The sequence below is a fragment of the Xenopus tropicalis genome, chromosome 3, assembly GCF_000004195.4.
Source record: "Xenopus tropicalis strain Nigerian chromosome 3, UCB_Xtro_10.0, whole genome shotgun sequence".
Classification (NCBI taxonomy): Eukaryota; Metazoa; Chordata; class Amphibia; order Anura; family Pipidae; genus Xenopus; species Xenopus tropicalis.
In genome coordinates this window covers 79,142,740-79,168,908 of record NC_030679.2, presented here as the reverse complement: position 1 = coordinate 79,168,908, position 26,169 = coordinate 79,142,740, and the positions used below count along the sequence as shown (strand labels likewise).

Sequence of the window (26,169 nt, the reverse complement as noted above, 5' to 3'; positions counted from 1 at the left end):
TTGTTGAAAAATGCAGGGTCTTCCCTGAAAGAGATGATGTCTGGATGGGAGCATATGTTGTTCTAGAACCTGAATATATTTTTCTGCATTGATGCTGCCTTTCCAGACATGCAAGCCGCCCATGCCACACACACTCATGCAACCCCATACCATCAGAGATGCAGGCTTCTGAACTGAGCGTTGATAACAACTTGGGTTGTCCTTGTCCTCTTTGGTCCGGATGACATGGCGTCCCAGATTTCCAAAAAGAACTGCGAATCGTGACTCGTCTGACCACAGAACAGTCTTCCATTTTGCCACACTCCATTTTAAATGATCCCTGGCCCAGTGAAAACGCCTGAGTTTGTGGATCTTGCTTAGAAATGGCTTCTTCTTTGCACTGTAGAGTTTCAGCTGGCAACAGCGGATGGCACGGTGGATTGTGTTCACTGACAATGGTTTCTGGAAGTATTCCTGAGCCCATTCTGTGATTTCCTTTACAGTAGCATTCCTGTTTGTGGTGCAGTGTCGTTTAAGGGCCCGGAGATCACTGGCATCCAGTATGGTTTTACGGCCTTGACCCTTACGCACAGAGATTGTTCCAGATTCTCTGAATCTTCAGATGATGTTATGCACAGTTGATGATGATAGATGCAAAATCTTTGCAATTTTTCACTGGGTAACACCTTTATGATATTGCTCCACTATCTTTCTGCGCAACATTGTGGAAATTGGTGATCCTCTACCCATCTTGGCTTCTGAGAGACACTGCAACTCTGAGAAGCTCTTTTTATACCCAATCATGTTGCCAATTGACCTAATTAGTGTTATTTGGTCTTCCAGCTCTTCGTTATGCTCAAATTTACTTTTTCCAGCCTCTTATTGCTACTTGTCCCAACTTTTTTGGGATTTGTTGACACCATGAAATTCTGAATCAACATATTTTTCCCTTAGAATGGTACATTTTCTCAGTTTAAACTTTTGTTCCGCGATTTATGTTCTATTCTGAATAAAATATTAGAAGTTGGCACCTCCACATCATTGCGTTCAGTTTTTATTCACAATTTGTTTAGTGTCCCAACTTTTTTGGAATCCGGTTTGTATATATATATACAGCAGTGAAGAGATCCGCACTCACAGGTCTTATAGAATTAATCTGGTGTTTATTGAGAAGACTAACGTTTCTGAAGTAGCCGAAATGTTTGTCTTCTCAATAAACACCAGATTAATTCTATAAGACCTGTGAGTGTGGATCTCCTCACTGCTGTATCTAATTCTTCACTTGGACCTGCACCCAGGCTATTGTGACCCGATTGACGTGAGTGCCGGCTCTCTCCTGATGCATATATATATATATATATACTGTAAAAATGACCAAGGTCCCGATGTGGACCAAAACGTAACATCAACTGTTTATGCTGTTTTAAAAATACACGTTTTTTTTCACAAGAGATCTCGGTGTTGTTGGTCATTTTTACAGTATTGGAACCCTTTACCGTGCACCCGAGGTATGGTATGTAGCGATGTGCCATCCTTTGTGTGTGTGTGTGTATATATATATATATATATATAAGAAATTATTAAGCTAATTATTTTTTTGAAAAAATCTTAGGCATTACATTTCTCATTGGGTCAATATGTTTTAATCATATTTCTTTACATCCATCCAAGAGACATTTGCACATAATATGTTTGGGGTGACCCAAAAATGTTTTTAGTTTTGCAGGAAGTTACATTAGCCAAGACTGTTCCATGGTGGGTGGCCTTACTACTTAGTATATTGCAGTCATCTCATGTTTTCTAGGTAGAGATTAATGCCTTCCCAAAAGCTTGGTTTGTTTGGTGGCTATGACTGAAGTCTATTGATGTGTACATTTCTTACATAGGAGCATATTTACTCAGAATGTAAATTAGAATGCATTTTAATGTAGCATTATACTATTTTTTTTAACATGAACACAAACTATCTAATCTGTATAAATGTAACTCGTATAAAAGTGTCCTACATAAAATTCAAGTTGAAACTGTCTTAGAACATTTTCTTTACTGTGTAAATTTTGACATATACGTGTATGCTAGCCAGTATGGTTTTAGAGAGGACAATATAATGCTATTTTCAATTGGTCTTGAGTGGGAGTATGTTGTGACACATACACAATAATTTTAAATTATGTTTGTTTATTATGAGTAAACCAGTCCATTTGCCACCACACCTGTGTTAAATATTAACTGAATTTATACATGTATATTTTTAACTCCAAACATTTTTGGGTTACTGATTTTTTGAGCTTATAAGCAACTGTACATAACCTCCCCAAATGCATTGTTAGAACATGTTGATACAGAACAGTGTACACTGCTGGGGACGGAATTTCCTGAAAAGTGTTTGGGGACTGCATAAAAAAAAAAAGAGAGATACATATGTAGCCCCCATAAAAGTAATCGGGCATGTCTGATTGAAAGAAAATTGCGATATAGCATGATTCCTACAAGCCGTGTCTTGCTCTATGGGCTTTTAAATTATTATTGTATTTCCCCCATTTTATAAATATGTGGTGAAGAGAATAAGCAGCACCTTTCTCCACCAGTTATAAAATGTTGTTTATTTAGGAGACTGAACTTCCAAAGCTTAGCAAAGATAAATAGAAAATCTTAAGTAAAAGAAAAAGACCTGAGTGTTAGGAAGTCTGGACCAGCTGGTAGTCAGTAGGTAGGATTTCATTTTGCTATGTAAACCTTTAAACACGTGGATTTAATTTTAAGAAATTTATTTCTGATTGAAACAAGTAAAAAGGTGAAAAGAGAATACTGAAAATGTGTGACTATATAGGGTTGTTTTATACAGTGGCTGTAACATTGCCAATAAAAAGTATGGCTGAAACCGAACTTTTAATGAATGTGCTAACTTATGTGTTTAATAAAATAGTCTATATGCTTCTTTGTAGTTAAAAATGGTAGCAAAATAAAAAGAAGGGTAGCAAAATTAGGCAGCAATTCTGTGACAGCCAATTTCTTTTTTTAGACATTAACAAGCAATGTAATAAGAATCCTTTGTTTGCCAACATCTACTAACCTATAATAACCAATCAGATGTTTGTTTACAAACATCTTTCCAGTAAATTGTACCACCTGATTTGTTGCTATACATAATATAATAATGGGATTTATCAGGAACTATTTAATTCTTAGGGTGGTGGTGTGCTAAAATATTTCCATTAAAATACATAATGATAGGCCCTCTGCTTTCAATGTATCTCTGCACATTTGGGCTTCTGAAAATTTTAATGGAAAACATCTTGTGGAAAGGATGCAAGAGAAATAGATCAATATTTAGAAATCTGACTGTCAAAAATTCCTTTTTTGTGGAGATCATACATCTTTACCTTTGATGTATCAGCCCTTAATTGTTCCATTGCAGAATTCATATATAATAGCTTTGACCAAAAATAATTATGTCAGGATGCTACAACAGGGGTACCCAACCTTTCTTATTGGTGAGCCACAGTCAAATGTAAAAAGACTTGGAGATCAACATGAAGGTGCCAAATAAGGACTAAGATCAGCTATTAGGTAGCCATTATACACACTATCAGCTTATAGGAGGCTTTATTTGGTAGTAAATCTTGTTTATTCAACCAAAACTTTCCACCAAGTCAGGAATTCAAAAATAACTACCTGGTTTGGGGGCACTAAGAGCAACATCCAAGGAGTTGGTGAGCAACATGTTGCTCACGAACCACTGATTGGGGATCCCTGACCTACAACATCACTTGTAGTAACAACATTTAAAACATAAACAAGACTCTTGTCTTTGCATGCATAGTCCACCTAATGACTGATCTTTCTAAACAGGTGGTCATAATTCTAGCAGCCTTCATAATAATGGTCCATTGTTCCTAATGAGAAATAGGGTTTAAAATTGCTGTCTGTAGTGTATGACAACCTTACATATAGACCAGGGATCCCCAACCTTTCTCACTCATGAGCCATAGTCAATTATAAAAAGACTTGGGGAGCAACACAAGCACCATAAAAGTTCATGGAGGTGCCAAATAAGGGCTGTGATTGGCTATTAGGGGCCTCTATGCACCCTATCAGCTTACAGGGGGCTTTATTTGGTAGTAAATCTTGTTTTTATTCAGCCAAAACTTGCCCCCAAGTCAGGAATTCAAAAATAACTCCCTGGTTTGGGGGCACTAAGAGCAACATCCAAGGGGTTGGGGAGCAACATGTTGCCCCCGAGCCACTGGTTGGGGATCACTGATATAGACTATGTAGTAGTGTGTATATTAGACCTTTCCCAGTTTTTTGCTAATTTTATATATTTATTTTATAAAGGTTGTCTGTCTGACAATACTTCTTGTGCCAAAGAGATTTTTTAAGTGAAAGCTTTTTATTTATCTAAATCACTACAAAATAGATGTGAAAGTGTTCTTACATTTCAGTGTTGACTGGTCCATTGACAAATAGAAAATTGAATAGGGGTTACAAATATGTCATATGTTAGTAAAAAAAATCAATCAAGATAGTTTTAAATAGCAATGTTTATAACTTAAGAAAAAGAAGACAGATGGTCTATATTAATTTTTTAGCTACATGAACAAGCTCAACAAACTTTAGTATGACTGTAATGCTCTGTGGTTTACAGGAGGGAAGTACAGAAATGGAGTGGATTTTTTTTATTCATTTAAAATATTGTTTTCTTGCACCTGATGACCTGCCAATTTATAATATATAACCCGGACCCGCTTTCATGTTCTCACCACTGTAACTCCATTAAGCATGCACTTTTGGGCCAATCTTTGCTCCATGTAGCTCCACACAGGCCGACACTGGGTCTTTGAATAGAGCTATGGGGTGAAAGCACCCTCCTGTTGTTTTCTAGATCGTGTAATAGTAGTCTGTAATAAAGCTTTTCTCACAGCAGTTATACATCTGCCTCACCAGTGCTCTCCTCAATTCTAATTTTTTTTTTATAATAAAATATATTTGAGCTTATTAGATCCTCATTTCTATTTTTTTGACTGATGCAGGTATATTTTATTATTTGATTCAAATGTTCTCTAATATATATTTTTCATGTTTTCAGTTCCGTATTTAAAGGATCTGCAGTTTGTGTTTACCATATGTCAGACATCCAAACTGTATTTAATGGACCATTTGCACACAAAGAGGGTCCAAATCACCAACTGATACCATACCAGGGTAGAATTCCATACCCTAGGCCTGGTACGGTAAGTTACAAAAATATATTTTGTGTTCTTGCAAATCTCGATGATCTGAGAAACATGTAAAATAATAAGTAAATATGCAATACTGGTTTCACTGTGTTTTTGCAGGTGAAACCTTTACAATGACCATTTATGAGGCAGGCTATAGAATGTCTGGCTCATCAGAAAATAGAAATATGACCCCCCGGCATTTTGATCAAGTACTGGTGGTCAAAAATGCGGTCATGGACTTGGAATCACCTTGGAATATGTATCACCACATTTTTCAGTTTATAACTGCCCAAGAAGATGGAATTTGAAACATGTCAATGTGAACTTATGCGTGGTGGTCCCTAAATTTCTGCTAGTCTTTAGCATTGTCAAAGCTTCATATGGGCCGTTGTGTTAGAAGTTATTGAGATACAAATGGTGCCTTTTAGATTGTACAGGGACTGGGCCAATCACATTTCTTTTTAAAAATAAATGGAATCACATATATAAAAAACATGTCAGGTTTGTGGATATTTTTTTTATTTTTTGAGTGGACTAAGACAATAACATGAGTAAGAGTTTAACACAAAATATTATAAATATGAATTTGTTTCCAGCACACAACTGTTTTTCCAGGTATTACATGTTGTTCTGTCTGGCATAAATGTTGAGATTTAGTACCAATGGTAATGTCAATTAGGAGGCAGTTCACACTCACTGAGAAGGATATTTACTATTGCTCATTCTTTTTTTACATTCATAAAAAATGTACATGTAGATTTACAAATAATCTTTTACAATAATACTAATGTATGGCAATGCAGAAAATAATTTTTCCTAGCTAAAAGAGTAAGTTACCCAGAGAAGAGCACTGCATTAAATTTAACATGCTTGTTATTTTACAACCATTTCTAAACTGAAATGGCTAAGGTAAATAGAGCTTAGCCCTGCTGCCTAGCCCTAGCAGTTTTTGGAAGGAATTTAATTCAGTTGCTTAAGGCAGTTGTTACAATAAGTAGAACATTTTAAAAGGTAATTTGCAGCAGTGTTTGAAAACACTACATACTGTATTTTAAAGAAGACCAGTTGAGAAGAGACATTTTCTAGTAAATTAAAAAATTTCTTTTTGTGCTTGTTTTAGTGTCCCGGAGGTGCATTCACCCCAAATATGAAATCAACCAAAGAGTTTCCAGATGATGTTGTAACCTTTATCAGGAATCACCCTCTTATGTTTAACTCTATCTATCCAACACTTAAGAGGCCGCTTCTTATAAGGACAGGAACTGACTACAAGTTCACAAAAATAGTTGTAGACAGAGTAAATGCAGCAGATGGGAAGTACCATGTCTTATTCCTTGGAACAGGTAAAATGAATAAATAAGATATGCTATATTATTACTGTAGATATATTTATTGGTATGATTGTCTTAGGCAACAACAAAGCTATAACATAAAAATAGTATACATGAATATGGATATGATTTTCTAAAACCTTGTGTAATAAAAATGTACTAATTTTACTAATTAACAAATTCTAATTTCTTGAACAGTTAGCAAACTGTGTTAAAAACTTTGGTATTATATGTTTTTGCTCATAATACCAGATATTATCTCTATGTATTTCATACATATTATTTCTATTTAATTTTTAAATTAATTTACATTGTAAAATTATATATATATATATATATATATATATATATTCCTTTGTTCCTTTATTTTATATATATATATATATATATATATATATATATATATATATATATATATATATATATATATATATATATATATATATATAATTCCCTTGTTCAAAGTATTTCTAATTGGTTTGTGTTCACCTCTAAGTAGTCCTCAGTTCAATTTTAAATATATCCTTTCTCATTAAAACTCTATATTGTTTTTATGCACTGATGTAAAATTTGCTTTATGATTCTAATGTTGTAGATTTCTAAACATTTTGGGTTGAAGTCCCCTCATTTGTGATGAAGGAATGTTTGAGATTCCTCTTAGTTACCCATTTACAGTTTTTGTTTCTAATTATTACAGTATATTACCAAAAGATGTCTGGCCATTCATCCAATCAAAAAAGAAATCTTGAGTGTCACAGTTTTTTTTGATGCCAGCAGGTCTAACCTAAAGGATAACATGTTTAACATTGTTCTTTAACAAAAATAAAACAAAATATACAGTTTGCACACTGTATACAGTATTTGAGAAAAATAATAATTTTTCAAATAGCATTTATAAGAAAAAAAGCTTCTTTTTTCTATCTAAATTATTATCTGCATGAGTCACATTTGTCTTGTACACATCTGCTAACAGTGTGCAAAAGTTCCGTTCCCAAAAATGAACATGTACTTTTTAATACATCAGAGAGCTGAAACTTCTGTGAAGTACTGCCATCCCCTTGATCTTTCATATACTGCACAGCATTATAATCTGAAAGTTAATTCCTGTTTATATCAGCATATAAACAGCTGTGTGTTTGTAATGAAAATATACTGAACTGTTAGATTATACAATAGACATTGTAGAACTTTAACCCCTATTTTGTAATAAAAGCTACACATTTTGCTCAGGTGCAGTAACTACATAGCAATTAATAGGTGACTAGCAAATGCTTACTGCTGATTGGTTGTGAAAAGTGATTAGACGAGGTTGCTCCTTCTGTTATTTGCCCATTAGGTGGTTATGTAAAGTTTGCTATTACCAATAGCAACCAAACAGCAGGTAGTATTTCTGGTTTGTTGCTATGGGTTACTGCACCTGGGCCTTTTATTACTTATGGAGTTAAATGTTTTAATGGTATCTTACCACCTGAACCAAGACACAAATTCTTTAGCACTAATCACACCACTTAAAGGAGAACTAAAGGCATGATCCACTGGGGTTGCCAAAATGTTAGGCACTCCCCATTAATTATAATTGGGTACCTGACACCCCGGGTTGGTGCTTTTTTTAGCAGAAAATTGCATGGGCCCAGGGTATTAATGTTTGCCATGTTTTGATAAAGATAAAGAACAATAGGAACCTGAAGGAACCTTCTGTTCAAATTTTAGCTTTGTTTTGGCTTCAAGCAGGTTAGGTACAAATGCTGTGAGATCAGATTTGTGCCTTTATTGTCCAGTCAGATTTGGGTCATTGGATTAATATCAAGTGGTGAGATGAGGAGTGTAAATTATCTCTAACTATTGTTCTTTAAACATTTTTAATACCCAAAGGTATGTTTACTTGTATTGTTTTGGGTTAATATCACTTTAATGGTGTTGGCTTCTTTTAGAATAGCTTAGCCTGACATATATTTTAATAATGTCATGTAAATTGGTCAATAGTGGTAAGAATAATCTTCTTTCTGAACAGGGTGCATTAGTATTAAAACAAAATTTCAGCCATGAATTTTTATTTGCTTATTTGTTTTTGCTAATCATGAAGAGTTTTTAAAAAAAGGTTACAGAGTCAAGCCTATCTATCAATAAGTTTGTTGCTTACTGCTGGAGTATCAATTTGAACATATGAGAGACCCTAGCAGGAGATGCCTTATACTAACCATTGGTCCTGCTTGATACTAGAGCAACGTTTCCCCCCCACCCCTAATAGATGGCTGTATTCTTTTACAATAGTGTTTTTCATTCCATCAGGCAAAATGTAACATCTGTTTTAAAAAACATTAGTATTGATTTAAGATTTTTTCTGATTACAAAGTATAACCCTTTGCATGGCTGTTACTTTCCGCTGAGCTAATCACAAGTTGCCATGAGCCTAGGAGTAGTGAATATACAGTTCTGGAATACAAAATATAGTACCAAGTACCAAGGCTATTATCTATTTCATAGTCAGTAATGTTTTCTTTTGGAGTTTTTTTGTGTGTTTCAAGTGTAACAATTCTGTCGATACTGTGGTAGTATAAATGTGTGCTTAAACTCATGTCTGAAACAATTGCTTAATATCAATCTGTTACAAGGTATACGTAATTTCTTCCAGTGGAATTTCTGATAATTGCTTGGAAGGATCCTGTGTAGTTGTAGAGGATAGTGTAGCATTGAATTGGACATCTGGTGCCAATTAGAAATGTCCTTTAATGCAGTAACACTTTCTGTAGTTGAGATGTTGCCAGAACTGTCTGTCACTACCTGTGGCCTGTCTAGTACCTAGTGTGGAAAAGTTAATCTCGTGCCAGCTGTACTGCACAGACTTCTATTTTAAACCCTACTTGTCTCAAGGCCAAGATAAAGATATGTTCTTTGCCTCTGGTCTTTAGTAGCTCACATACATTTTCTTTAGTATTACCCTGGTACTAAAATGTGTTTGCTTTGAATTCACTTTTTGGAAGACAATCTACTTTCTTGATGATTGGATTAAGCTAATTAGCTAAGTATTTGTATGAGACATCAACAACATAAAAAGTACAGACATATAATTATGCACATTTACAAACATATAGACAGAAATGTACTTGTTTTTCCTGGAGGCCTTTTTTCAAATGCTGCAACAGAACAGCACCAGCAGCTATGATTTGCTGTTGAACAGCTGCCATCAGCCTCACTTTTATCTAGGAGGAGTGATGCTTAATCTTTTAAGGGAACATACACCTAATGAGGCTCCTTACAACTAAAGAAAGCTACACAGAAAAAGGAAATAACCCTTGTGCATCAGATAAATGTTGGCTTTTACTTGCATATCTCTACGTTATGATATCAACCAATTGTATATTGCCTAAAAGGATATTTACATATGCCAGTGTGATAGGTGAAAATATTCATGTAGGTTGTGTATATTTCATTTTAAGTATTTAAAAGAGAATGTAAGGCACATTTATTGAATAGTTTTTCAAATGTAAATTTCCTTCATCATTTGCTTTAGAATTAAAGCAAATAGAATTTGTTCCTCCTGAAAGAGAATTCTTTGGAAATTGGTGGTCTTTTAATTAGTAGTTTTTATTTCTGTGGATTTTGTACTATCAGCAATGTATTAGAATTACTTTACCACCATTTCATTCATAATCTAATATCAATATTAATTTAGTAAGTTTTTAAACAACTTTTACTAAGCAGAAATCATTATTAAAATGCAGATGCTTTCCGATTTACCACCATTAATTCCACCATGACAAAGAGCATGTGTGACTCTTAAATCCATACATAAATTTGCAGCAAGAAGTAAAGATTTGGCGGGGTGCTCATTGGTGTAACACTCCACTAAAAATAATTTTTGTTTAGCTGCTGGAAGCATACAAACAGACACCTTTGTGATAGTCAGAAAAGTGTTTAGTAAATGTAAAATTACTCTCCCACCCACGCCCAAGCCATTGTCCAGGTGCAAACACACAGAGGGGATTTTGGCACCAAAATGCATACTTACATGTTTTGGTGCCAAAATCCTCTCCGTGTGCCTGCACCCGGGCCAACACAGTAGAGATCTGGCTCTGGGTACAGGTGCTGGGAAAGGCTGACGCTAGAGTAGGGGCTGTTTCTCGGCCTGCATTTATCTGCAGGCCGAGAATCAGCCCTGTTTGGCATTAGATTATAATGCTGGTGCTGCTAGTAAATCTCTCTGAAATGCCTTTCCGCCAGCAACAAAGTGAATCATCAGTGGGAATGCATACGCGTGGCTTTGTTTTTCCAAAGTCATGCAAAGTTTCCTGCAGGTAACTTCAGAAAACGAAGTCTGGTTGAGGTTAGTTTATCTTTTATTATGTATTTTTCAACAGTACAATAGTTTAGATACATGCATTGTAACATTGCTGCATACAGTTATTTGCTTTCTTTTGGATCTTCTGATACCTTGGACTTGCAAGCCCTTAGTTCAGTTTGATCCAGTAAGGGTCAGTGTATGTAATGACTATAAACAGGCAAACCAGTTATGGACATCTGCATGGTACTTGTTGTTATGTCATCATGTGGCTAATGTAATAAACTTGTTAACTGTGATTATCATTTGAATCACTGTATCCTTTAAATTTAGACAAAGGGACTGTTCAGAAAGTTGTTGTTGTTCCTGCTAATGGTTCAGCAAGTGGGGAACTCATCTTGGAAGAAATGGAAGTATTTAAGGTTGGTGTCATTTTATGTTTTTTTTAATGAGTTGGCGCTCTCAGAAATTTAAACTCTTGATTATAATAAAAATCAGTTTATTTCCCAAAAAAAGCTTAATTCATCCACCATATATCACTCAAACAATTTATACAAAAATAGTAGTAATAGAAAGGGTTTATATACAAGTTTGGATAATCAGAAGATAAAAAGCTGGTTTAAAAAACGGATATTACTATGAGTTCATCAAAGGTATAAATCAAGGGGGGAGCATTAAAACCAAAGTACATCAATATTAAAATGGTTCAACCGAGCTCATTAAATGGGAGAATTATATAGAGGAATTCATTATTAAAAAAGCCTCTATGTTCTTATTTCGACCTACTCATAGGTTCTATCTGGCGGGGGGGAACATATGAGAGAGAACCCTTTAAAAAAAAAAAAAAGGAATTTTTCAACATCCACTTATATTATTCCCTAGACTTATTTCATTTGATTTACAGAAGCCGCTAGGGGAAATAAAGTTAACCACTCTGGGGTACCGGCCGGGAACTTACTTTAACTTAACTTACAAATAAATCAAATAAATCTGCAGGCGCACAGGTTCCGTGCCACTCACTCCTGCAACTTTTTCGGCGGCGTCTCTATTTCAGTACTGGTACCTGTGTGCGCCGCTTCCTACGCCAACGCATTTCTAATATTAGAAATGCGTGTTTACATAGAACTTAAAGACTGAGCAAAAGCAGGTATTTGATTGGTTGCCATGGGTTACTACCCATGTGCAAATTTGCCCGCTGTTTATAAATTATGTTTTTGGAAGCCTCCCATAGGACTCAATGGCACTCTGCAGCTCCAACCAGGCCCAAGGAAAGTCACGATAACAAAGCTTTAATGAACCCAAAACTTTCGTACTTGTTGCAACAAATACGATTTTGTCTTACAAATTGTTGTGCAAATTGACGCAAAGTATGAAAAAGTTGTGCAAATTAACGAAAAAGTTGCAAAAAATACGCACAGTTCAAAAACTTGTATATGATTTTTTTGTATTCGGGCTCAATCGTACTTTGATGAATGTGCCCCAATGTGTTAACGTTGGTAGCTTTTACTTTAAATTTTTTTTTTTTTTTTAGAGTCATGCTCCTATAACCTCCATGAAGATTTCTTCAAAAAAGGTAAGCTTCATTTAGTTCTTTTTTTAGGTTGAATGTATACAATTTATATATTTAAGTTTGTTCCAATGCATATTTCCAGTTGTTGAGTAGATTGAATGTGAGGACCTATCTTACAGTGAGAAAGTCACTTGTAATCTAGTAATACTGCTGCATTATTAAACTCTATACTAGTGTGATATATATTTTATTTTGCAGTTTTTTGTTAAATCAACAGTTGTGCAATTCCTTTCAGTGATACTAAACAGAGGGCTCTGAGAAGCTGGTTAGTGGTTTCTCTATCAACATTTTTCCGCTGGCAAAGATGATACCACCTCTGCCATTAGTCTTACTGGGAGATTAGTTGCCCTTGGTGAATCTTTCTGCCACAGGTGATTAATCTCCCAGAAATGCTTTCCCACTGGCAATAATATAAATCAACATTGGGAAAACATGCAGTTCTTCGCTTTTACTCAAAGTTGCCTTGGAAAGCCAAAGTGACACTTATGTTTTCCTACTGGCGATAACGTAATTTAATTTGCAGGATATTAGTCACCTGCGATAGAGAAGGTTTATCGAAGGCAACTAATTCCCTGCTTTGTCATAGTTCTTAAGATAACTGTCCATCTTGGTGATCACACTGTGCTGCAGTGACCACTAAAGAATTTTTAGTTTTTTTATTTGCATTCAAATTTTGTAACTGTTCATGGAGAATCTAGTCTATAAATGTATGTAAACTACTTTATCTAATTGATATAAACTACTTTACATGGGAAATAATTTCCTTCTGTCATTCTGTAGAGAGCCATGAATAGCATTTGACTCCAGTTTATCTTCAAGTGTAAAATCTAACTATTGTACCCAGTTTATGTGTTACTTGTTGTGTAAACATGCCCTGTAGCCCAATATCAACTAGAAAGGATGATTCTGTGGCTGCACAGAAGTTTGTTTATATAAACTGTAGTGATGCTTCTGGAGCTAATGCACTGCAGCATTGCAGGATAACAATGCAAATGTGCACAAATACAATTCACTGGAGGTGCCTAACATTTTGCCCCACCCCCATACACATAGATTTGGGTTTCCTTGTCTGTTTAGGTAGATGTAAAAGGGTTACTATGGGCTGCCAATTCAGATCTTCTTGGCCAATTGAAGCATAGAACCAAAGCTTTTCTTAGCAATAAAAAATTCAGAAGGCTGAAAACTGCTTTAGGCTCATTATAAGATCCACGAGTAACCACACTGCACAGAAACCCTGCATGATCCAGTTGTTGGCCTGATGACTGAGTGCTCATATCAGCAAAATTTATTCAAATGCTGACCTAGCTCAATAAATGTATCTAATTTGGCCAGGCTTATAAATATGCTCCCTAAAGTACCGTATCTCATTAGTCATCTGATGAGCTATGCTGTCTGTTTGCATCTAATTATGGTACAAATGAGACCTGTTTAAGAACAGCTGCAATGTGTAATTCACAGACCTTATAAGTCCTGTGCTTTCAATTAATTATTGACCAAGGGATCCTTATACAACAATATTCATGGTTTGCAGTTTTTTTTGTTTGACATTTCTGCTCCAGACATTTCAGACTCAACATTCTGAGCTTCATTAACCCTTTCTTTTCTATTTTAATTTTTTTCATGTGAGCTCCTTGTAAATAGTCTTTGCTTTCTATACTGTACCTGTCCCCTTCTCTGCTGCATTGAGCCTGGCTATTTTTTGTGTATTATCCATGATCTTTTATCCTTTTTTTTCCTATTCCTGTATTTTAGTTTGTGCCTCTCATTTATTAGTTTGCTGTAGCTTTGGGCAGGTCTGTTGTTCTGCAGCTCTGCTTCTTACCTCTTTAGCACTTGTGAAGAACTGAGAATCTTACTAATTTACTGAAATGACAATTATTATTATTATTATTAACATTTATTTATATTCTGCAGCGCTTTACAATAAGTGGGTTTCATGCACTAGACATACAGAGTTACATATAAAGCAATCAATACCCGATACAAGAGGTGAAGAGATTCCTGCCCAAAAGAGCTTACAATCTACAATAATTAAAATACATTTAAAATAAATGATGAAGACAATTGAAAAGTTAGTTAAAATACATCCATCTACAGTATATTAAAATCATCCCTGACCTTACTTAAAGAGATACTGACACTAGAAATGAAACCCTTTTTACATCTATCATAACATTGGCTTTTCATGCTATTTATAATTTTTCCATAAAAGTATTTGCCAGATGCTTTTACATTCCCTATCTTATCCCCATGTTCCTCTGTGAGGGGGCTGCCATATTTGTGCAGCAGGAGTCCATTAGCTTTACAAGCTATAACTGACAGGCGAGAAGGGACAGTCAGGTTGGCAAAACAGGTTTAGGAACTTCAAGTAAGACTTACAAAAGCAGCCCTATCAGCAAAAAACAATCAACATGACCTATAGGGAACTTTTTATGTAGATTCATATTTTAAAAAGTAGTTTTTTCGTGTCAGTATCACTTTAAGGTGTAAGTGTAACATTTAGTGGTGGATTCCAACTGTAAAAACAACTGTAGGAAACTAACCATGGCATGGTCCTCGGCAGATGTTCTTATTATGTTTCATAGGGTTAACAATCCCTATAGCTTTAAACTCTGTCGTTCTTTATTTGACTGTTTCTGTAACAGATTTTGCTATTAAAATGCTGTAATTTATGGGTCTTTAGTTAGACCACTCCCTTTCACACTGTAACATAGTGTTCAGCAAAGGGGTGGATCTTCCTCTTTGGCCTGCATCTGTTGACTCAAATGGATGTTGCACTGAGCCTGGGATAAACAAGGCTCCCAAAGGGATCTTTATCTCTGGAGAAGTCGGGGAGCAGGGACCCTGTGAATGAGGATTGGTAAGTGCAGGATAGATATTTGTCATAGTACTTTCTAGGAAAGTGAGATACTTAGCTTTAGATAGAAAGAGAGAACCTTCTGCAGTCCATTTATTTAATTACTAAGCGAATTGTAGTTACACTACATCCCCCTTTCCAAATAGCGAAAGCTCATCCTGTGTGTTAGAGTCCAGTGTATTGCATGCTCTATAGCCTGTCTAGCTGGTCTGGTCTGTATTTACAGCCAAAAAGGACTTACACTGTTGAAAAAGCAATGTCAAAATGAAACTGGTTCAGTTTATTAGGTATCTGTGTCACGATTCATTCTCTGCACAAGATCCTTTATTTGCTAGAGATTGTAGAAGTTGCTAAGATGAAAGTGCCATTGTTTTAAATTGTGTGCTTTCATGTTCCCATCTATGCTGCAAGGCATGTTGTCTAGCAAAACAGAATCTGTGAAGTAGTAATACATTGAGGATTTGGTTCCGGATTCATCGGAATCCCAGCACTTTTTTATGATTATGAACCTGAACCCAAAGATGCGTGGTTTTAAATCTCTCAACAAATGAATGTAAAAATGTTTTGTTTTCAGTTAATGCATTTTTTCTTCAGTTTAATTATATACAGTTTGATGTTTAGCTGAATCCAAAAAGTAATACAAAACCATCTATTAAAACATACAAATATTTTTAACAGCAACAACTGTATGTTAGCTCAGAAGAAGGCATTACCCAGTTGTCTTTACATCGCTGCCACATTTATGGTACTGCCTGTGCTGACTGTTGCCTTGCAAGGGACCCATATTGTGCTTGGGATGGAAAATTTTGTTCCAGATTTTATCCATCTGGAAAAAGGTAGGATAATAAAAAGTTTGCTTGTGTTCATTACATTACTAACAGTAGTAGCTTACTGTGGTATACATAGTAAATCATGTACCCCCTATTGTAAAATGTAAGCATATAAGATGTAACCAAATCTGAGGCTATAGTCTTTGAACGGCATGTTGACCTCCAATATCCTTATATTTTACAACTAGGGCTACATTATTTGTCATGTAACACAAATAAATCATATTACAGGAATAACACCTTGGCAGACAAAAGTCCACGAGAAAAACAATTATGATGAGAAGCCATAGGGTTTATTTATGATCGCTAGGCACTAAAATGTGTACATAATTTTACCCAAAACAATAGCATTCATAAATGACACTTCTAGTTGAACTTATCTACATCTACATTAGTTTTGTGCTCTAGTTTGCAATTTGCATCTTACAGTACATAGTCAGCGAGGCACAACACACAGCATGGGCCTTTACATGACATGGTGACACAGTATTAAATACAGGGTTCCGTCTATTGCCCTCAGTTGAAAGCATTTAAGGGTACACTCATGTCTGGCCAACATATTGCCCCGTAACTTGTGCCCACTGGTTGGTTTTTTGTCATTATTTACTGTGATTTGCACCTTTCCCTCTACAATCTTGAATGGACTGTTCTTAAAGGAGAAGGAAAGGCAAAGTCACTTGGGGGTGCCAAAATGTTAGGAGGAAGTGCTCGCTACAGGTACCCCAGGCTGGTGCTGTTTTCTCCTAACAGGGGTATACAAGGTAAGCGATTAAAGTCACTTGGGGGTGCCTAACATTTTGGCACCCCCAAGTGACTTAGCCTTTCCTTGTCCTTTAAATGATTTGTTGCCTTTTTGCATCAACTTTTATTCTGTCTTCCACTTCTGTTTTCCCTTATTCATGTTCTTTCTTACATTTGGCATTCTTTTCAGTGTCGCTAATTTCCACTTTGCCTTCCCACTTCTCCTTCTCTCTCTCTTATGACTGCTGTTTAGTTTATTTCATTTTCTGATGTCTTTTCCTTGTCACTTTTGCTATCACTTTTTGTCTTGTCTTTCACATCAATGAGAGGAGCAAGTGTGCTACGTAAACATATACATTTGGAGGAAAAGTGTGTCCTTTGTCAAAGAAATGTCTTGAAGGAACTGAAACTCGGAACTTTGCCAATTTGCTTTATTAATTACATTTTATTTTTATTTTACAACACAATTCCTAGGAGAAGTAGAAGACAAGATGTGAAGCATGGAAATCCAGTTACCCAGTGTCGTGGATTTAATTTAAAAGGTTTGATACCATATCCAGAAACTTCATTAATAGTGTATTTTATTCATTAAAATATTCCATTTAGTAATTTTGTAAGAGCATAATAGCTCCTACAGCTTTTGAAACAATATATATCACATTGAACAAGAACTGCTAAATTATATTTGGCTCTGGTAATAAAGCTTATTTCTATCCCTAGAATTCCAGTAAGCAGTTTTAAGTTACACTAGTAGGAATTTTATGGGGATGCTAAGAGACACTAGAGAGTATGGATGATTCCTGCAGCAAGAACATGTGAGGGAACTAGAATATCAGGGGCATACTTATTGTACAGAAGTAACACATTTAAATGCAGTGAAATTCACTTAACCTTAGACACAGGCAAACAGTAGAAAGGCATTGGATAAAGAGAGTAAAAAAGATATTATGGACTGATAGCAGCATGGCTTATAGTTGTTTCTTATCGTGTCATGCCACATTAAAATTAGTCCCGCATGATTTACTTAATAAAGTGGAAGTCAGTTCTATACCATTGCTAATTAATACTTTGTTAGCATTATTACCCTATTTACAGAAAATGAACTGAGCAGCTGAGTCAATGTGAATGATTTATTTAGCAGCAAGAACCTACCTGTATAATATTTCTACCATGCTGGAAGCTGCAGCAGTGCTTTTCTTCTCACCTGTACAATATAGCTGGCTGCAGGGCATAGTTAAACCGGTTGTGTAAATCACCAGAAGTAAGACACTTAAACCACATAATCATGCAAAAATGCTGAACAAGGCATTTTTACTCTATTACGCAAGTGTTTTTCCTTGATTTACACTACCTGCTATGGGAGGTAATTCACCACAACAAAATGCAGGTTACAAAACTCCCCATCTCCTGTTTTCCTAACAATAATCCTGGCAAGTGAGAGAAATTAATAAATAAGGTTTAATTATAGAAGAGTGCTAAAACGACCAGAACATTTTCATAGTTAAAGGTAATGTCCTTGCAAATAATATTTTCTTTTTCAAAATAAAATAAAATGGCATTCAATTTTCAAATTTAGTACTTAAAAATGCCCAATGATTTCAAAGGTTTTTTGGTTTTTTTTTAATTAAATTGATATTGAAATGATAAGTAAACCTTTTATCAAAAAGACCCTTAAAAGACTCTATATAGCTCCCAGAATAACATTTTTCCCTGCATTCAGTCTCATATTCTGTAGATTCATTTGATTTCTATTGGAGCAGAGAAAGCAAGCATGCACAGTAGACACCACTATTCCTCGTATGCATTCAGGCATGTAGTTGTCCTGTCATCCACCAAACACAAACTCATTTTTTCTTCACTTCAGAGAACTTATTTTCACCTCTTCAATGTCTTAGGCTAATGCCACACGAGGCGTAGGGCTGAAATTTTCGGCAAGCGGAAAAGCGCTTGCTGAAAATTCAGCCCTACGCCTGCTACTTGTGCCTGTACCCGAATGAATGGGATACGCTCGGGTGCAGGCACATGTAGCCGATATACGCATGAAAACGCGAGACTTTGCATTCTCTCGCGTTTTCATGCGTATATTGGCTACATGTGCCTGCACCCGAGCGTATCCCATTCATTCGGGTGCAGGCACAAGTAGCAGGCGTAGGGCTGAATTTTCGGCAAGCGCTTTTCCGCTTGCTGAAAATTTCAGCCCTACGCCTCGTGTGGCATTAGCTTTAGAATTTTACACCACTCCTGTGATGATGAGCATCACATGATATTGTTTGTGTATGGCTGCTCACCAATTAAATAAAAGCCAAGTTCCCATATATTGTCTTTGTTCTGATGTGATTGTTAAAACTAGTCATACTGATAAATACAATGATCAAGAGAAAGCCAATAGTAATAACCAATAGCAATTCAGTGAAATTTATCATAATAGAAAATAATCAGTGGAACATTTTTATAGATCAATGTGGTGCCATGACTTTTCCCCAGAATATCTTTCTGTTATACTCTCTTTTGTGAATTAAACACTGGTTTTAGATTTAACCCTAAATGTAGTATATAACATTACACAATTACATCTTGCCCAGTAATGTTTTGGAATATGAACAATAATTGAATTCCTCGTACCACATAATATTAACATACAGGGAAATTTCATATAACCAATATCCTTGGCATTTCACACTACATTTAACTTTTCCAGGCTTCATTCATGATTTAGTAATACTTGTAATCATTGGCACTAGAGATTTCAGGGTTCTTCTCTTCCTTTTTTAGGATATAGGAACACTGCAGAAATTGTTCAGTATGGGGTTAGAAACAACACAACTTTCCTAGAGTGCATTGCTAAGTCTCCACAGGCTTCTGTCAAGTGGCTGCTGCAAAAAGATAATGATCGGAGGAAAGAGGTAAGCTATAGCACTGAATTCATACCAAATGCACATGCTTATATACAGGAAACCATGTTTCTCATGTTTTTGTATCTCAGAAACTCTGAAAGTATAGGCTTTAACATTACATATTTCCACACACTGCAAGATACAAAAAAGCTGGTTCCAAGTTACATATCCATAAGATGAATTTTAAAAATATATATATTTTTCTATTCTTATTTAGATCCTGTAATCCTGTTCTGTTTCATGTAGAGAGCAAAACAGTAACTAAGGTTAGAGTTCTTCTACATTTAGGTTGATCCCATACACACTGCCTCTTCCTGAAAAAGGAGTAAATACAGGTATGGAAACGGTTATTAAGAATGCTCAGGATCTAAGGCTTCCCTGATAAGGGGGCTTTCTGTAGTTTGGATATCTATACCTCAAGTCTACTAAAAAATAATTGAATCATTAAATTAACTCAGTAAAAATGTTTTTCCTTCAAAAAAGGATTTAGTATATCTTAGGATCAAGTACAATGTACAGTTTAATTACTACAGAGAAAAAGGAAATCATTTTCATTTACATTATCTGTCGCATAGTAGAGCTTTAAAAAGTACGAATCAGGAAAAAAAATCTGTAAATAATCATTGATTTATACAAATTCTGGGACATTAAAATGCACGCAACACAGTTTAGGCTGTAAGACAACTTAAAAAGAAAACAAATGATATCATTTAAGTCAGCTTTGCAGATCTTTGAGATCTTTGTTCATCAGTTTGGAATCTATTTGTATGAGACAGTTGTTAAATAAAATTATGTCAGGCTGTGCTAGCAGTCAGTGCACTTGGGGCCAAAAAAAGCACTTGAGTCTGTTGTTTACGTCAGGTGCTGGTGACATTGAAGTTCACTAAATTTGATGCAGAAGGAAATTTTACCTAATTTTGCCTTTGCAATGAAATAGCACACATTACATTGGTCTGTGTGACCTTGAATACATGATTACAGACTGCAATATTAGGATATATTCTTTCTGCTAAATCTATATTTTCTTAAAAGAAAATTAATACACTGCTTATTTAGTGATTTCTTTACATAGACCAAGGGCTTGAAGAAACATCCAGTTTACAATTATAGTGTGGGTTATGCTACTCACTATTCAAACACACATTTTTAGCTTGTACCTACTAATACATTCCATTGTTTACAGTTTGTAATGGTACACTATAGGACTGAACTTTCTGGGCAGTTGCCTTTTATAAATTCAAATGAACTTTGTTATGTAGAACCATGCAACAAACAAACAGTCCTACAAGCTGATCCTTCCCGCAGATGTGACACATAGCTTGTTTTTTTAAAACAAATGTGTGTGTTTTGTTTAAAAGCAGTAGTTTTTTAATAACAAAATATGTGCTCTTACAGAAGATAAACAGAGCAAATTCATCTGAGCATATCTAAATGGATTTGAAGAAATGCTATAATCTATTTTGGTTTGCTAATTGATTTGCATAAATTTTGGCTGCTCTTTAAACTGCTTTACTTCAGTCATCACCCAAAGCATGAAGATATCTGACTAAAGCCTCAGTCACTACAATGAATGTGATCTGGTTTAATTATTTATTTACTGTGTTTTCCTTATCCATTTGCCTTTATGACTAAAAGCATATCCTACAGAGTTGTATGGGTATGATTGCATTTTTAGTGAATAATACTTTTATTGCCCCATAAACCTTATATTCATTCTTCTGAAATATATTTTTGAAACAAATACCTTCCTTGTTAATGATTCTAAACATTTTGGATTTGCAGACTATTCCAGCTTGCCGTAAATCATCAATTATACTTTCTGCTTAGACAACACCAGCATCATTGTCTGGAAATGAGACCTCAGAGTGCCAAATATTAGATCAAACTCAATGTTACTTTGCAAAAAAAGATCTAAAGTTCACTCTAAGATTCAGAACGTGCCAGATACAAACAATACTTGATAAAGCTTGAAAAAAGGCACAATGGTATCTTTGTTTTAGTCAGTCTACAAAGCATAAAATACATCTTTTTCCTTGTCAGTACTAATAAATTATACATTTTGTGAGCCATGTTATTCTGATTTATAGTCTCATTCTCTATTAAGGGAGTTCTCTATATGTATCCCAGAATTGTATTACTGTATTACAGTATTACGGTATTGGTTTAGTTGGCTGGGAAAAAAATCTGTGGGCTTTTTTAACTGAGGATTATGTTGCGAATGTTGAAACAACAGGCAGTACACTCTTATTTCTACATAAGAGTTAAAAGGTGTAATTTTTTTTACGCATTTTAAATCCTTTCTTAAGCCCAGACACTGAAACCCTAGGGCCTTATATATCAATGATTTCCTTGTTTCAATTTTTTTGCATGAAAACTCCCAATTTTTTTAATATATAAGCAGTTTGGCAAAAATTTGAGTTTATTCAAATTAAAAAAAACACTAAGGGGCTGATATATCAAAGTCCGAATTTCAGACTTTAAATAGTACGAGCACAAAAACTTTGTATTATTAAGGAAAATTTCTAGTGTGCGGAATTGTTGCGAAAATTCGTAACGTTACAATCTGAACGTCACAAAATTTTCGTATCCCAACGATCGGAAACGGCGCTAAAAACTTTCTGACTTTGAAACTTCAGTGCATGTTTTTGGAAGCCTCCCATAGGACTCAATGGCACTCTGCAGCTCCAACCTGGCCAAAGGAAAGTCACGAAACTGAAGCTTGAATGAATAACGAAACTCTCATACTCGCACAAATTGTCGCAAAGTACGAAAAAGTCCCGGAAATTCACGAAAATATTGTAGAAAATACCCACAGTTCTAAAAGTTTGAAAAAATACACATTTTTTGTAATCGTACCCAATCATACTTTAATGAATGTGCCCCTAAAATTCACAAATTTGAAAACTGATAAATAAGCCTCCTTAAGTTTGTACCTTTTTATTTTTACTATGCGCTGCCATTTTTGGAAATGAAAGCATTTTTTAGAATTAAGTGCTGGTGTTTTCCAGTGTGTTGGTGGATTCTCCCTGGCATTTACTGTTGATGGCTTATAGACATGAGAACTGTCTTTTATTTTTTTCAGACTCTGCTGTGAATATCATGTTTCTTCTTATTCTTATATTCTTCATTAATTACAGGTGAAATTAAATGAAAGGATCATTGCTACTGGTCAAGGACTCCTTATTCGCTCTGTCCAGGAAGTGGATCAAGGTCTTTATCATTGTATTGCCACAGAAAACACCTTCAAGCAGACAATAGCAAAGGTTAATTTAAAAGTTCTAGAGCCAGAGTTAGTCACATTCATGACGGATAAATCTCAGTGGCTTTGGGCCAGTACTTTGAGTGGAATGCAGTTCCATCCAAAGGATCTCACAGGTGCATTCAGTCACTCGGAAATGCAAATAATTAACCAGTACTGCAAAGAGAGTCGGCAGAAAACTCGACAAGAAGCAGAAAATCAGAAAATGAGAGGGGACTATAGCAAGTTAAAGGTTCTTTTAAACACCAGAAAAAGTAGAAATCGAAGAAACCATTTTCCTGGATCGTAGGCCTGCAAGTTTCCTTGCTTATGGCAACACCATACTTTTGTTCTTTACAACTATTGTAAGTGAAAATACTTAAATAATCTTATAAACTATGGGATATTTATATGCGCAACATCTATTGAATAAACATCTCAGAATGTCTTTTTAACACCTACAGTAATTTGCATGGCCTTAAAGCACCCAGCACAATAACGACTCCTTAACCTTATTTATTAGATTGCATTTCAGGTAGAAAATAAAGTGAATTTTCAGTATTTTTGTCTGAATACACACTCATGTTCCTTTTTTGTTTACCGATCTAACTGTAAAATAGAGGGTTCAATATTTTCTTGAGTATGTGGTTGTTTAGAAACCTGTCTTTTGGTAAAAGAACAAAATAAGAACATGACGGATCAAAATGTTCTATTATAAATTATATTACCATTATTCTAGTGACTTTTTTCTAGGCTGATACATTGTTAATGGACTGGAATGAGTAGCAATGTTGAAATCTGAAGGCAAGCACAATTGGTTGAAAATAAGTCTAGTAAACTTGGATGGCTGGATCGTAGCTGGAAATCTTGGCATGGTTGAAATGAATTGTGAGGATCTAAAAAGTGTTTGTTTTTTTATGTTTGTTTTTTCACAGTCTTAAAATTCTTTAATCTGTAGAATATACCAAAGTACAGGTATATTATTTATGGCTTAGTTTTACAAAGTGTAAATGTGTTCTTTGATCTCAAACTCTTATCAAAGCACCATTATTTCACTCAATGCATCTTACCTGAACTTTTTATATCTTAGCATTATACCTGTCTGTGTAGCAATGACGGTATTTCAGAGGGAGCAATGCAAAAAAAAAAGTGTAGTGCAGAGCTTGCAGCTAATAAGGCAAATAATCAGGAAGCCAATCTGTGTGGCACAAGTAACTGCTTCTCTGTTTGAGGTATCATTTTTATACTCTATTTTTATTTTTAAGAACCACTTATCAATATTTTTTTTTTAAAAGAATACTAAATGCAATTTTTGTTTTTTTTTTTATTTCATAATATATAAAGGCTTAAGCCATACTTTGTAATAGTATGGATGGGGTAGCCTCTATTCAAGATTTGTGCACATACTATCCAATACATTTGTGCCAGATGCTTCAGTAAAACATTATCCATTTGTTCATATATATTTAGATTCCATAACAATTTTAAAGGGGTTGTTCACCTTTAAGTTAACTTTAGTATAATGTAGAGAGTAATATTCTGAGACAATTTGCAATTGGTTGTCATTTTTTAGTTATTTCTTTTTCAGTTCAGGTGCTCTCCAGTTTGCAGTTTAGCAGTTATTGGTTGCTAGGGTCCAAGTTACTTTAGCAACTAGTGGTTGAATGAGAGACTGTTATGAATAGGAGAGGGCCTAAATAGAGAAGAAAGTTACAAAAAGTAACAATAATAGTAAAATTGTAGCCTCACAGAGCAATAGTTTTTTTGGCTCCCTGGGTCAGTGACCCCCATTTAAAAAACGGCAAAGAGTTAAAAAGAAGAAGGAAAATAATTAAAAAACTATAACAAATAAAAAATGGAGACCAATTGACCAATAGGTCATTCTATAACATAAGGTGAGCCATCCCTTTATTACTGCCTTTCTTTTCTTATATCCATCTTCGCTACTTAATAATATTTCTGTAGATGGGCAAATTAACAACATATGGTTTTTACAGAAGTTCACAGAACCCAGGTTTCCTTCATGCACAAATAAAATAGATTACTTTTAATAACAATGTCCCTTAAAAATGTGTCTATATTCTAATGCCTGTTAAAATGTTTTTTTTTATAATACATTAACTGGTAGCTAACTCAGCCCAAGGGACTTTGCCAATTCTTCAAAGATTTTACCAAATGTTAACATTGTTCATACACTAATCAAATAGAGTACCGACACAGAGACACGGTGCATGAATAATTTCTCCCTAGCTCTCTATGCAAGCTGTTTCCTCTAGGTCACAATCTGTATAAATGAACTATAGCAGCTCTATATACAGCAGAATATAAACACAGACTATTTCTGTACTCACTGTACTTGGCAAAATAATTACTGTAGATTTGTTGATTAGACTTATATTTTGCCGACATTAAGCACACATCTTTTTGTTTACACTAAAAGCATTTAGTAGCAATATTTCCTCAAGCCTCTTCTGTACTTCATACCTAATGCACTATGATGGCATTTGTACACATTGCAGAAGCATAATGGTTATAGTAGTGTGTGTTCAATATGTCCAACACCCTATTTTAATTTGACTACTGCATTTATTCTAGTAATATAGTGGGGAATAATATATATATTTCCTTCTCTAAAACCTATCATTGGAGTGAATCTGCTTTCCAGTATCAAGGAACTAGAATCACAGTTTAGAATAATTTGCATGACACTGATTAAGAAGTATATAGGTATACAAAATGCTGAGTGCTCTATTCAGACTACTTATAGGCACTTGAGTGATTGGCACAACTTACAAGCCAAGATTTATGTCAATTTTTTCATATCAATTGGATTTGAAAGTTTTTGATCTACATTTTTCAACTGGGGCACATTTGATTAGTTTGAATATTAAATCATTATACTGCTATGAAATGAAGAATTGCACCAGGTATCTTCTTATTTACTGTAAAATGGAGCATATTTGGATGGAGCTTTGGCAAAAAAAATGTTTCTGCTTTGACTAAACATGATGCATGCATGATGAGGGTGTATGAATAGGCAGCTCTCAAACTGCCACCAATAACAGTATGCCTGTATCTAGCATCCAGCAACACACCCTGTTCCCAAGAATGTAGGCTTTTTACATCAACTGAGATATATGGTGCAAACTCAAAACAGAATGTGGGTCTCTTCTTGTATACAGGGGTAACATTTCAGCTGTGTACCCGAAGGGGCACATTTACAAAGGC

The 26,169-nt window shown here is 35.0% G+C and overlaps 1 protein-coding gene across 3 annotated transcripts in view; it reads left to right on the top strand.

The window, feature by feature from the left end:
- sema3c (semaphorin 3C) overlaps positions 1-25,496 on the top strand; it is an 89,088-nt gene extending 63,592 nt beyond the window's left edge. For 2 of the 3 annotated variants that reach the window (XM_002933086.5, XM_031899027.1), the window contains 8 exons: positions 5,069-5,213; positions 6,322-6,544; positions 11,145-11,233; positions 12,343-12,384; positions 15,917-16,074; positions 17,284-17,351; positions 19,582-19,712; positions 22,841-25,496. In XM_002933086.5, coding sequence (XP_002933132.1) covers positions 5,069-5,213; positions 6,322-6,544; positions 11,145-11,233; positions 12,343-12,384; positions 15,917-16,074; positions 17,284-17,351; positions 19,582-19,712; positions 22,841-23,251 — 1,267 coding nt within the window. In that variant the 3' untranslated portion in view covers positions 23,252-25,496. Of the gene's footprint in view, positions 1-5,068; positions 5,214-6,321; positions 6,545-11,144; positions 11,234-12,342; positions 12,385-15,916; positions 16,075-17,283; positions 17,352-19,581; positions 19,713-21,485; positions 21,778-22,840 lie in introns of those variants that run through there. The other variant, XM_004913029.4, reaches the window with a different exon arrangement.
- Positions 25,497-26,169: the final 673 nt, after the last annotated feature.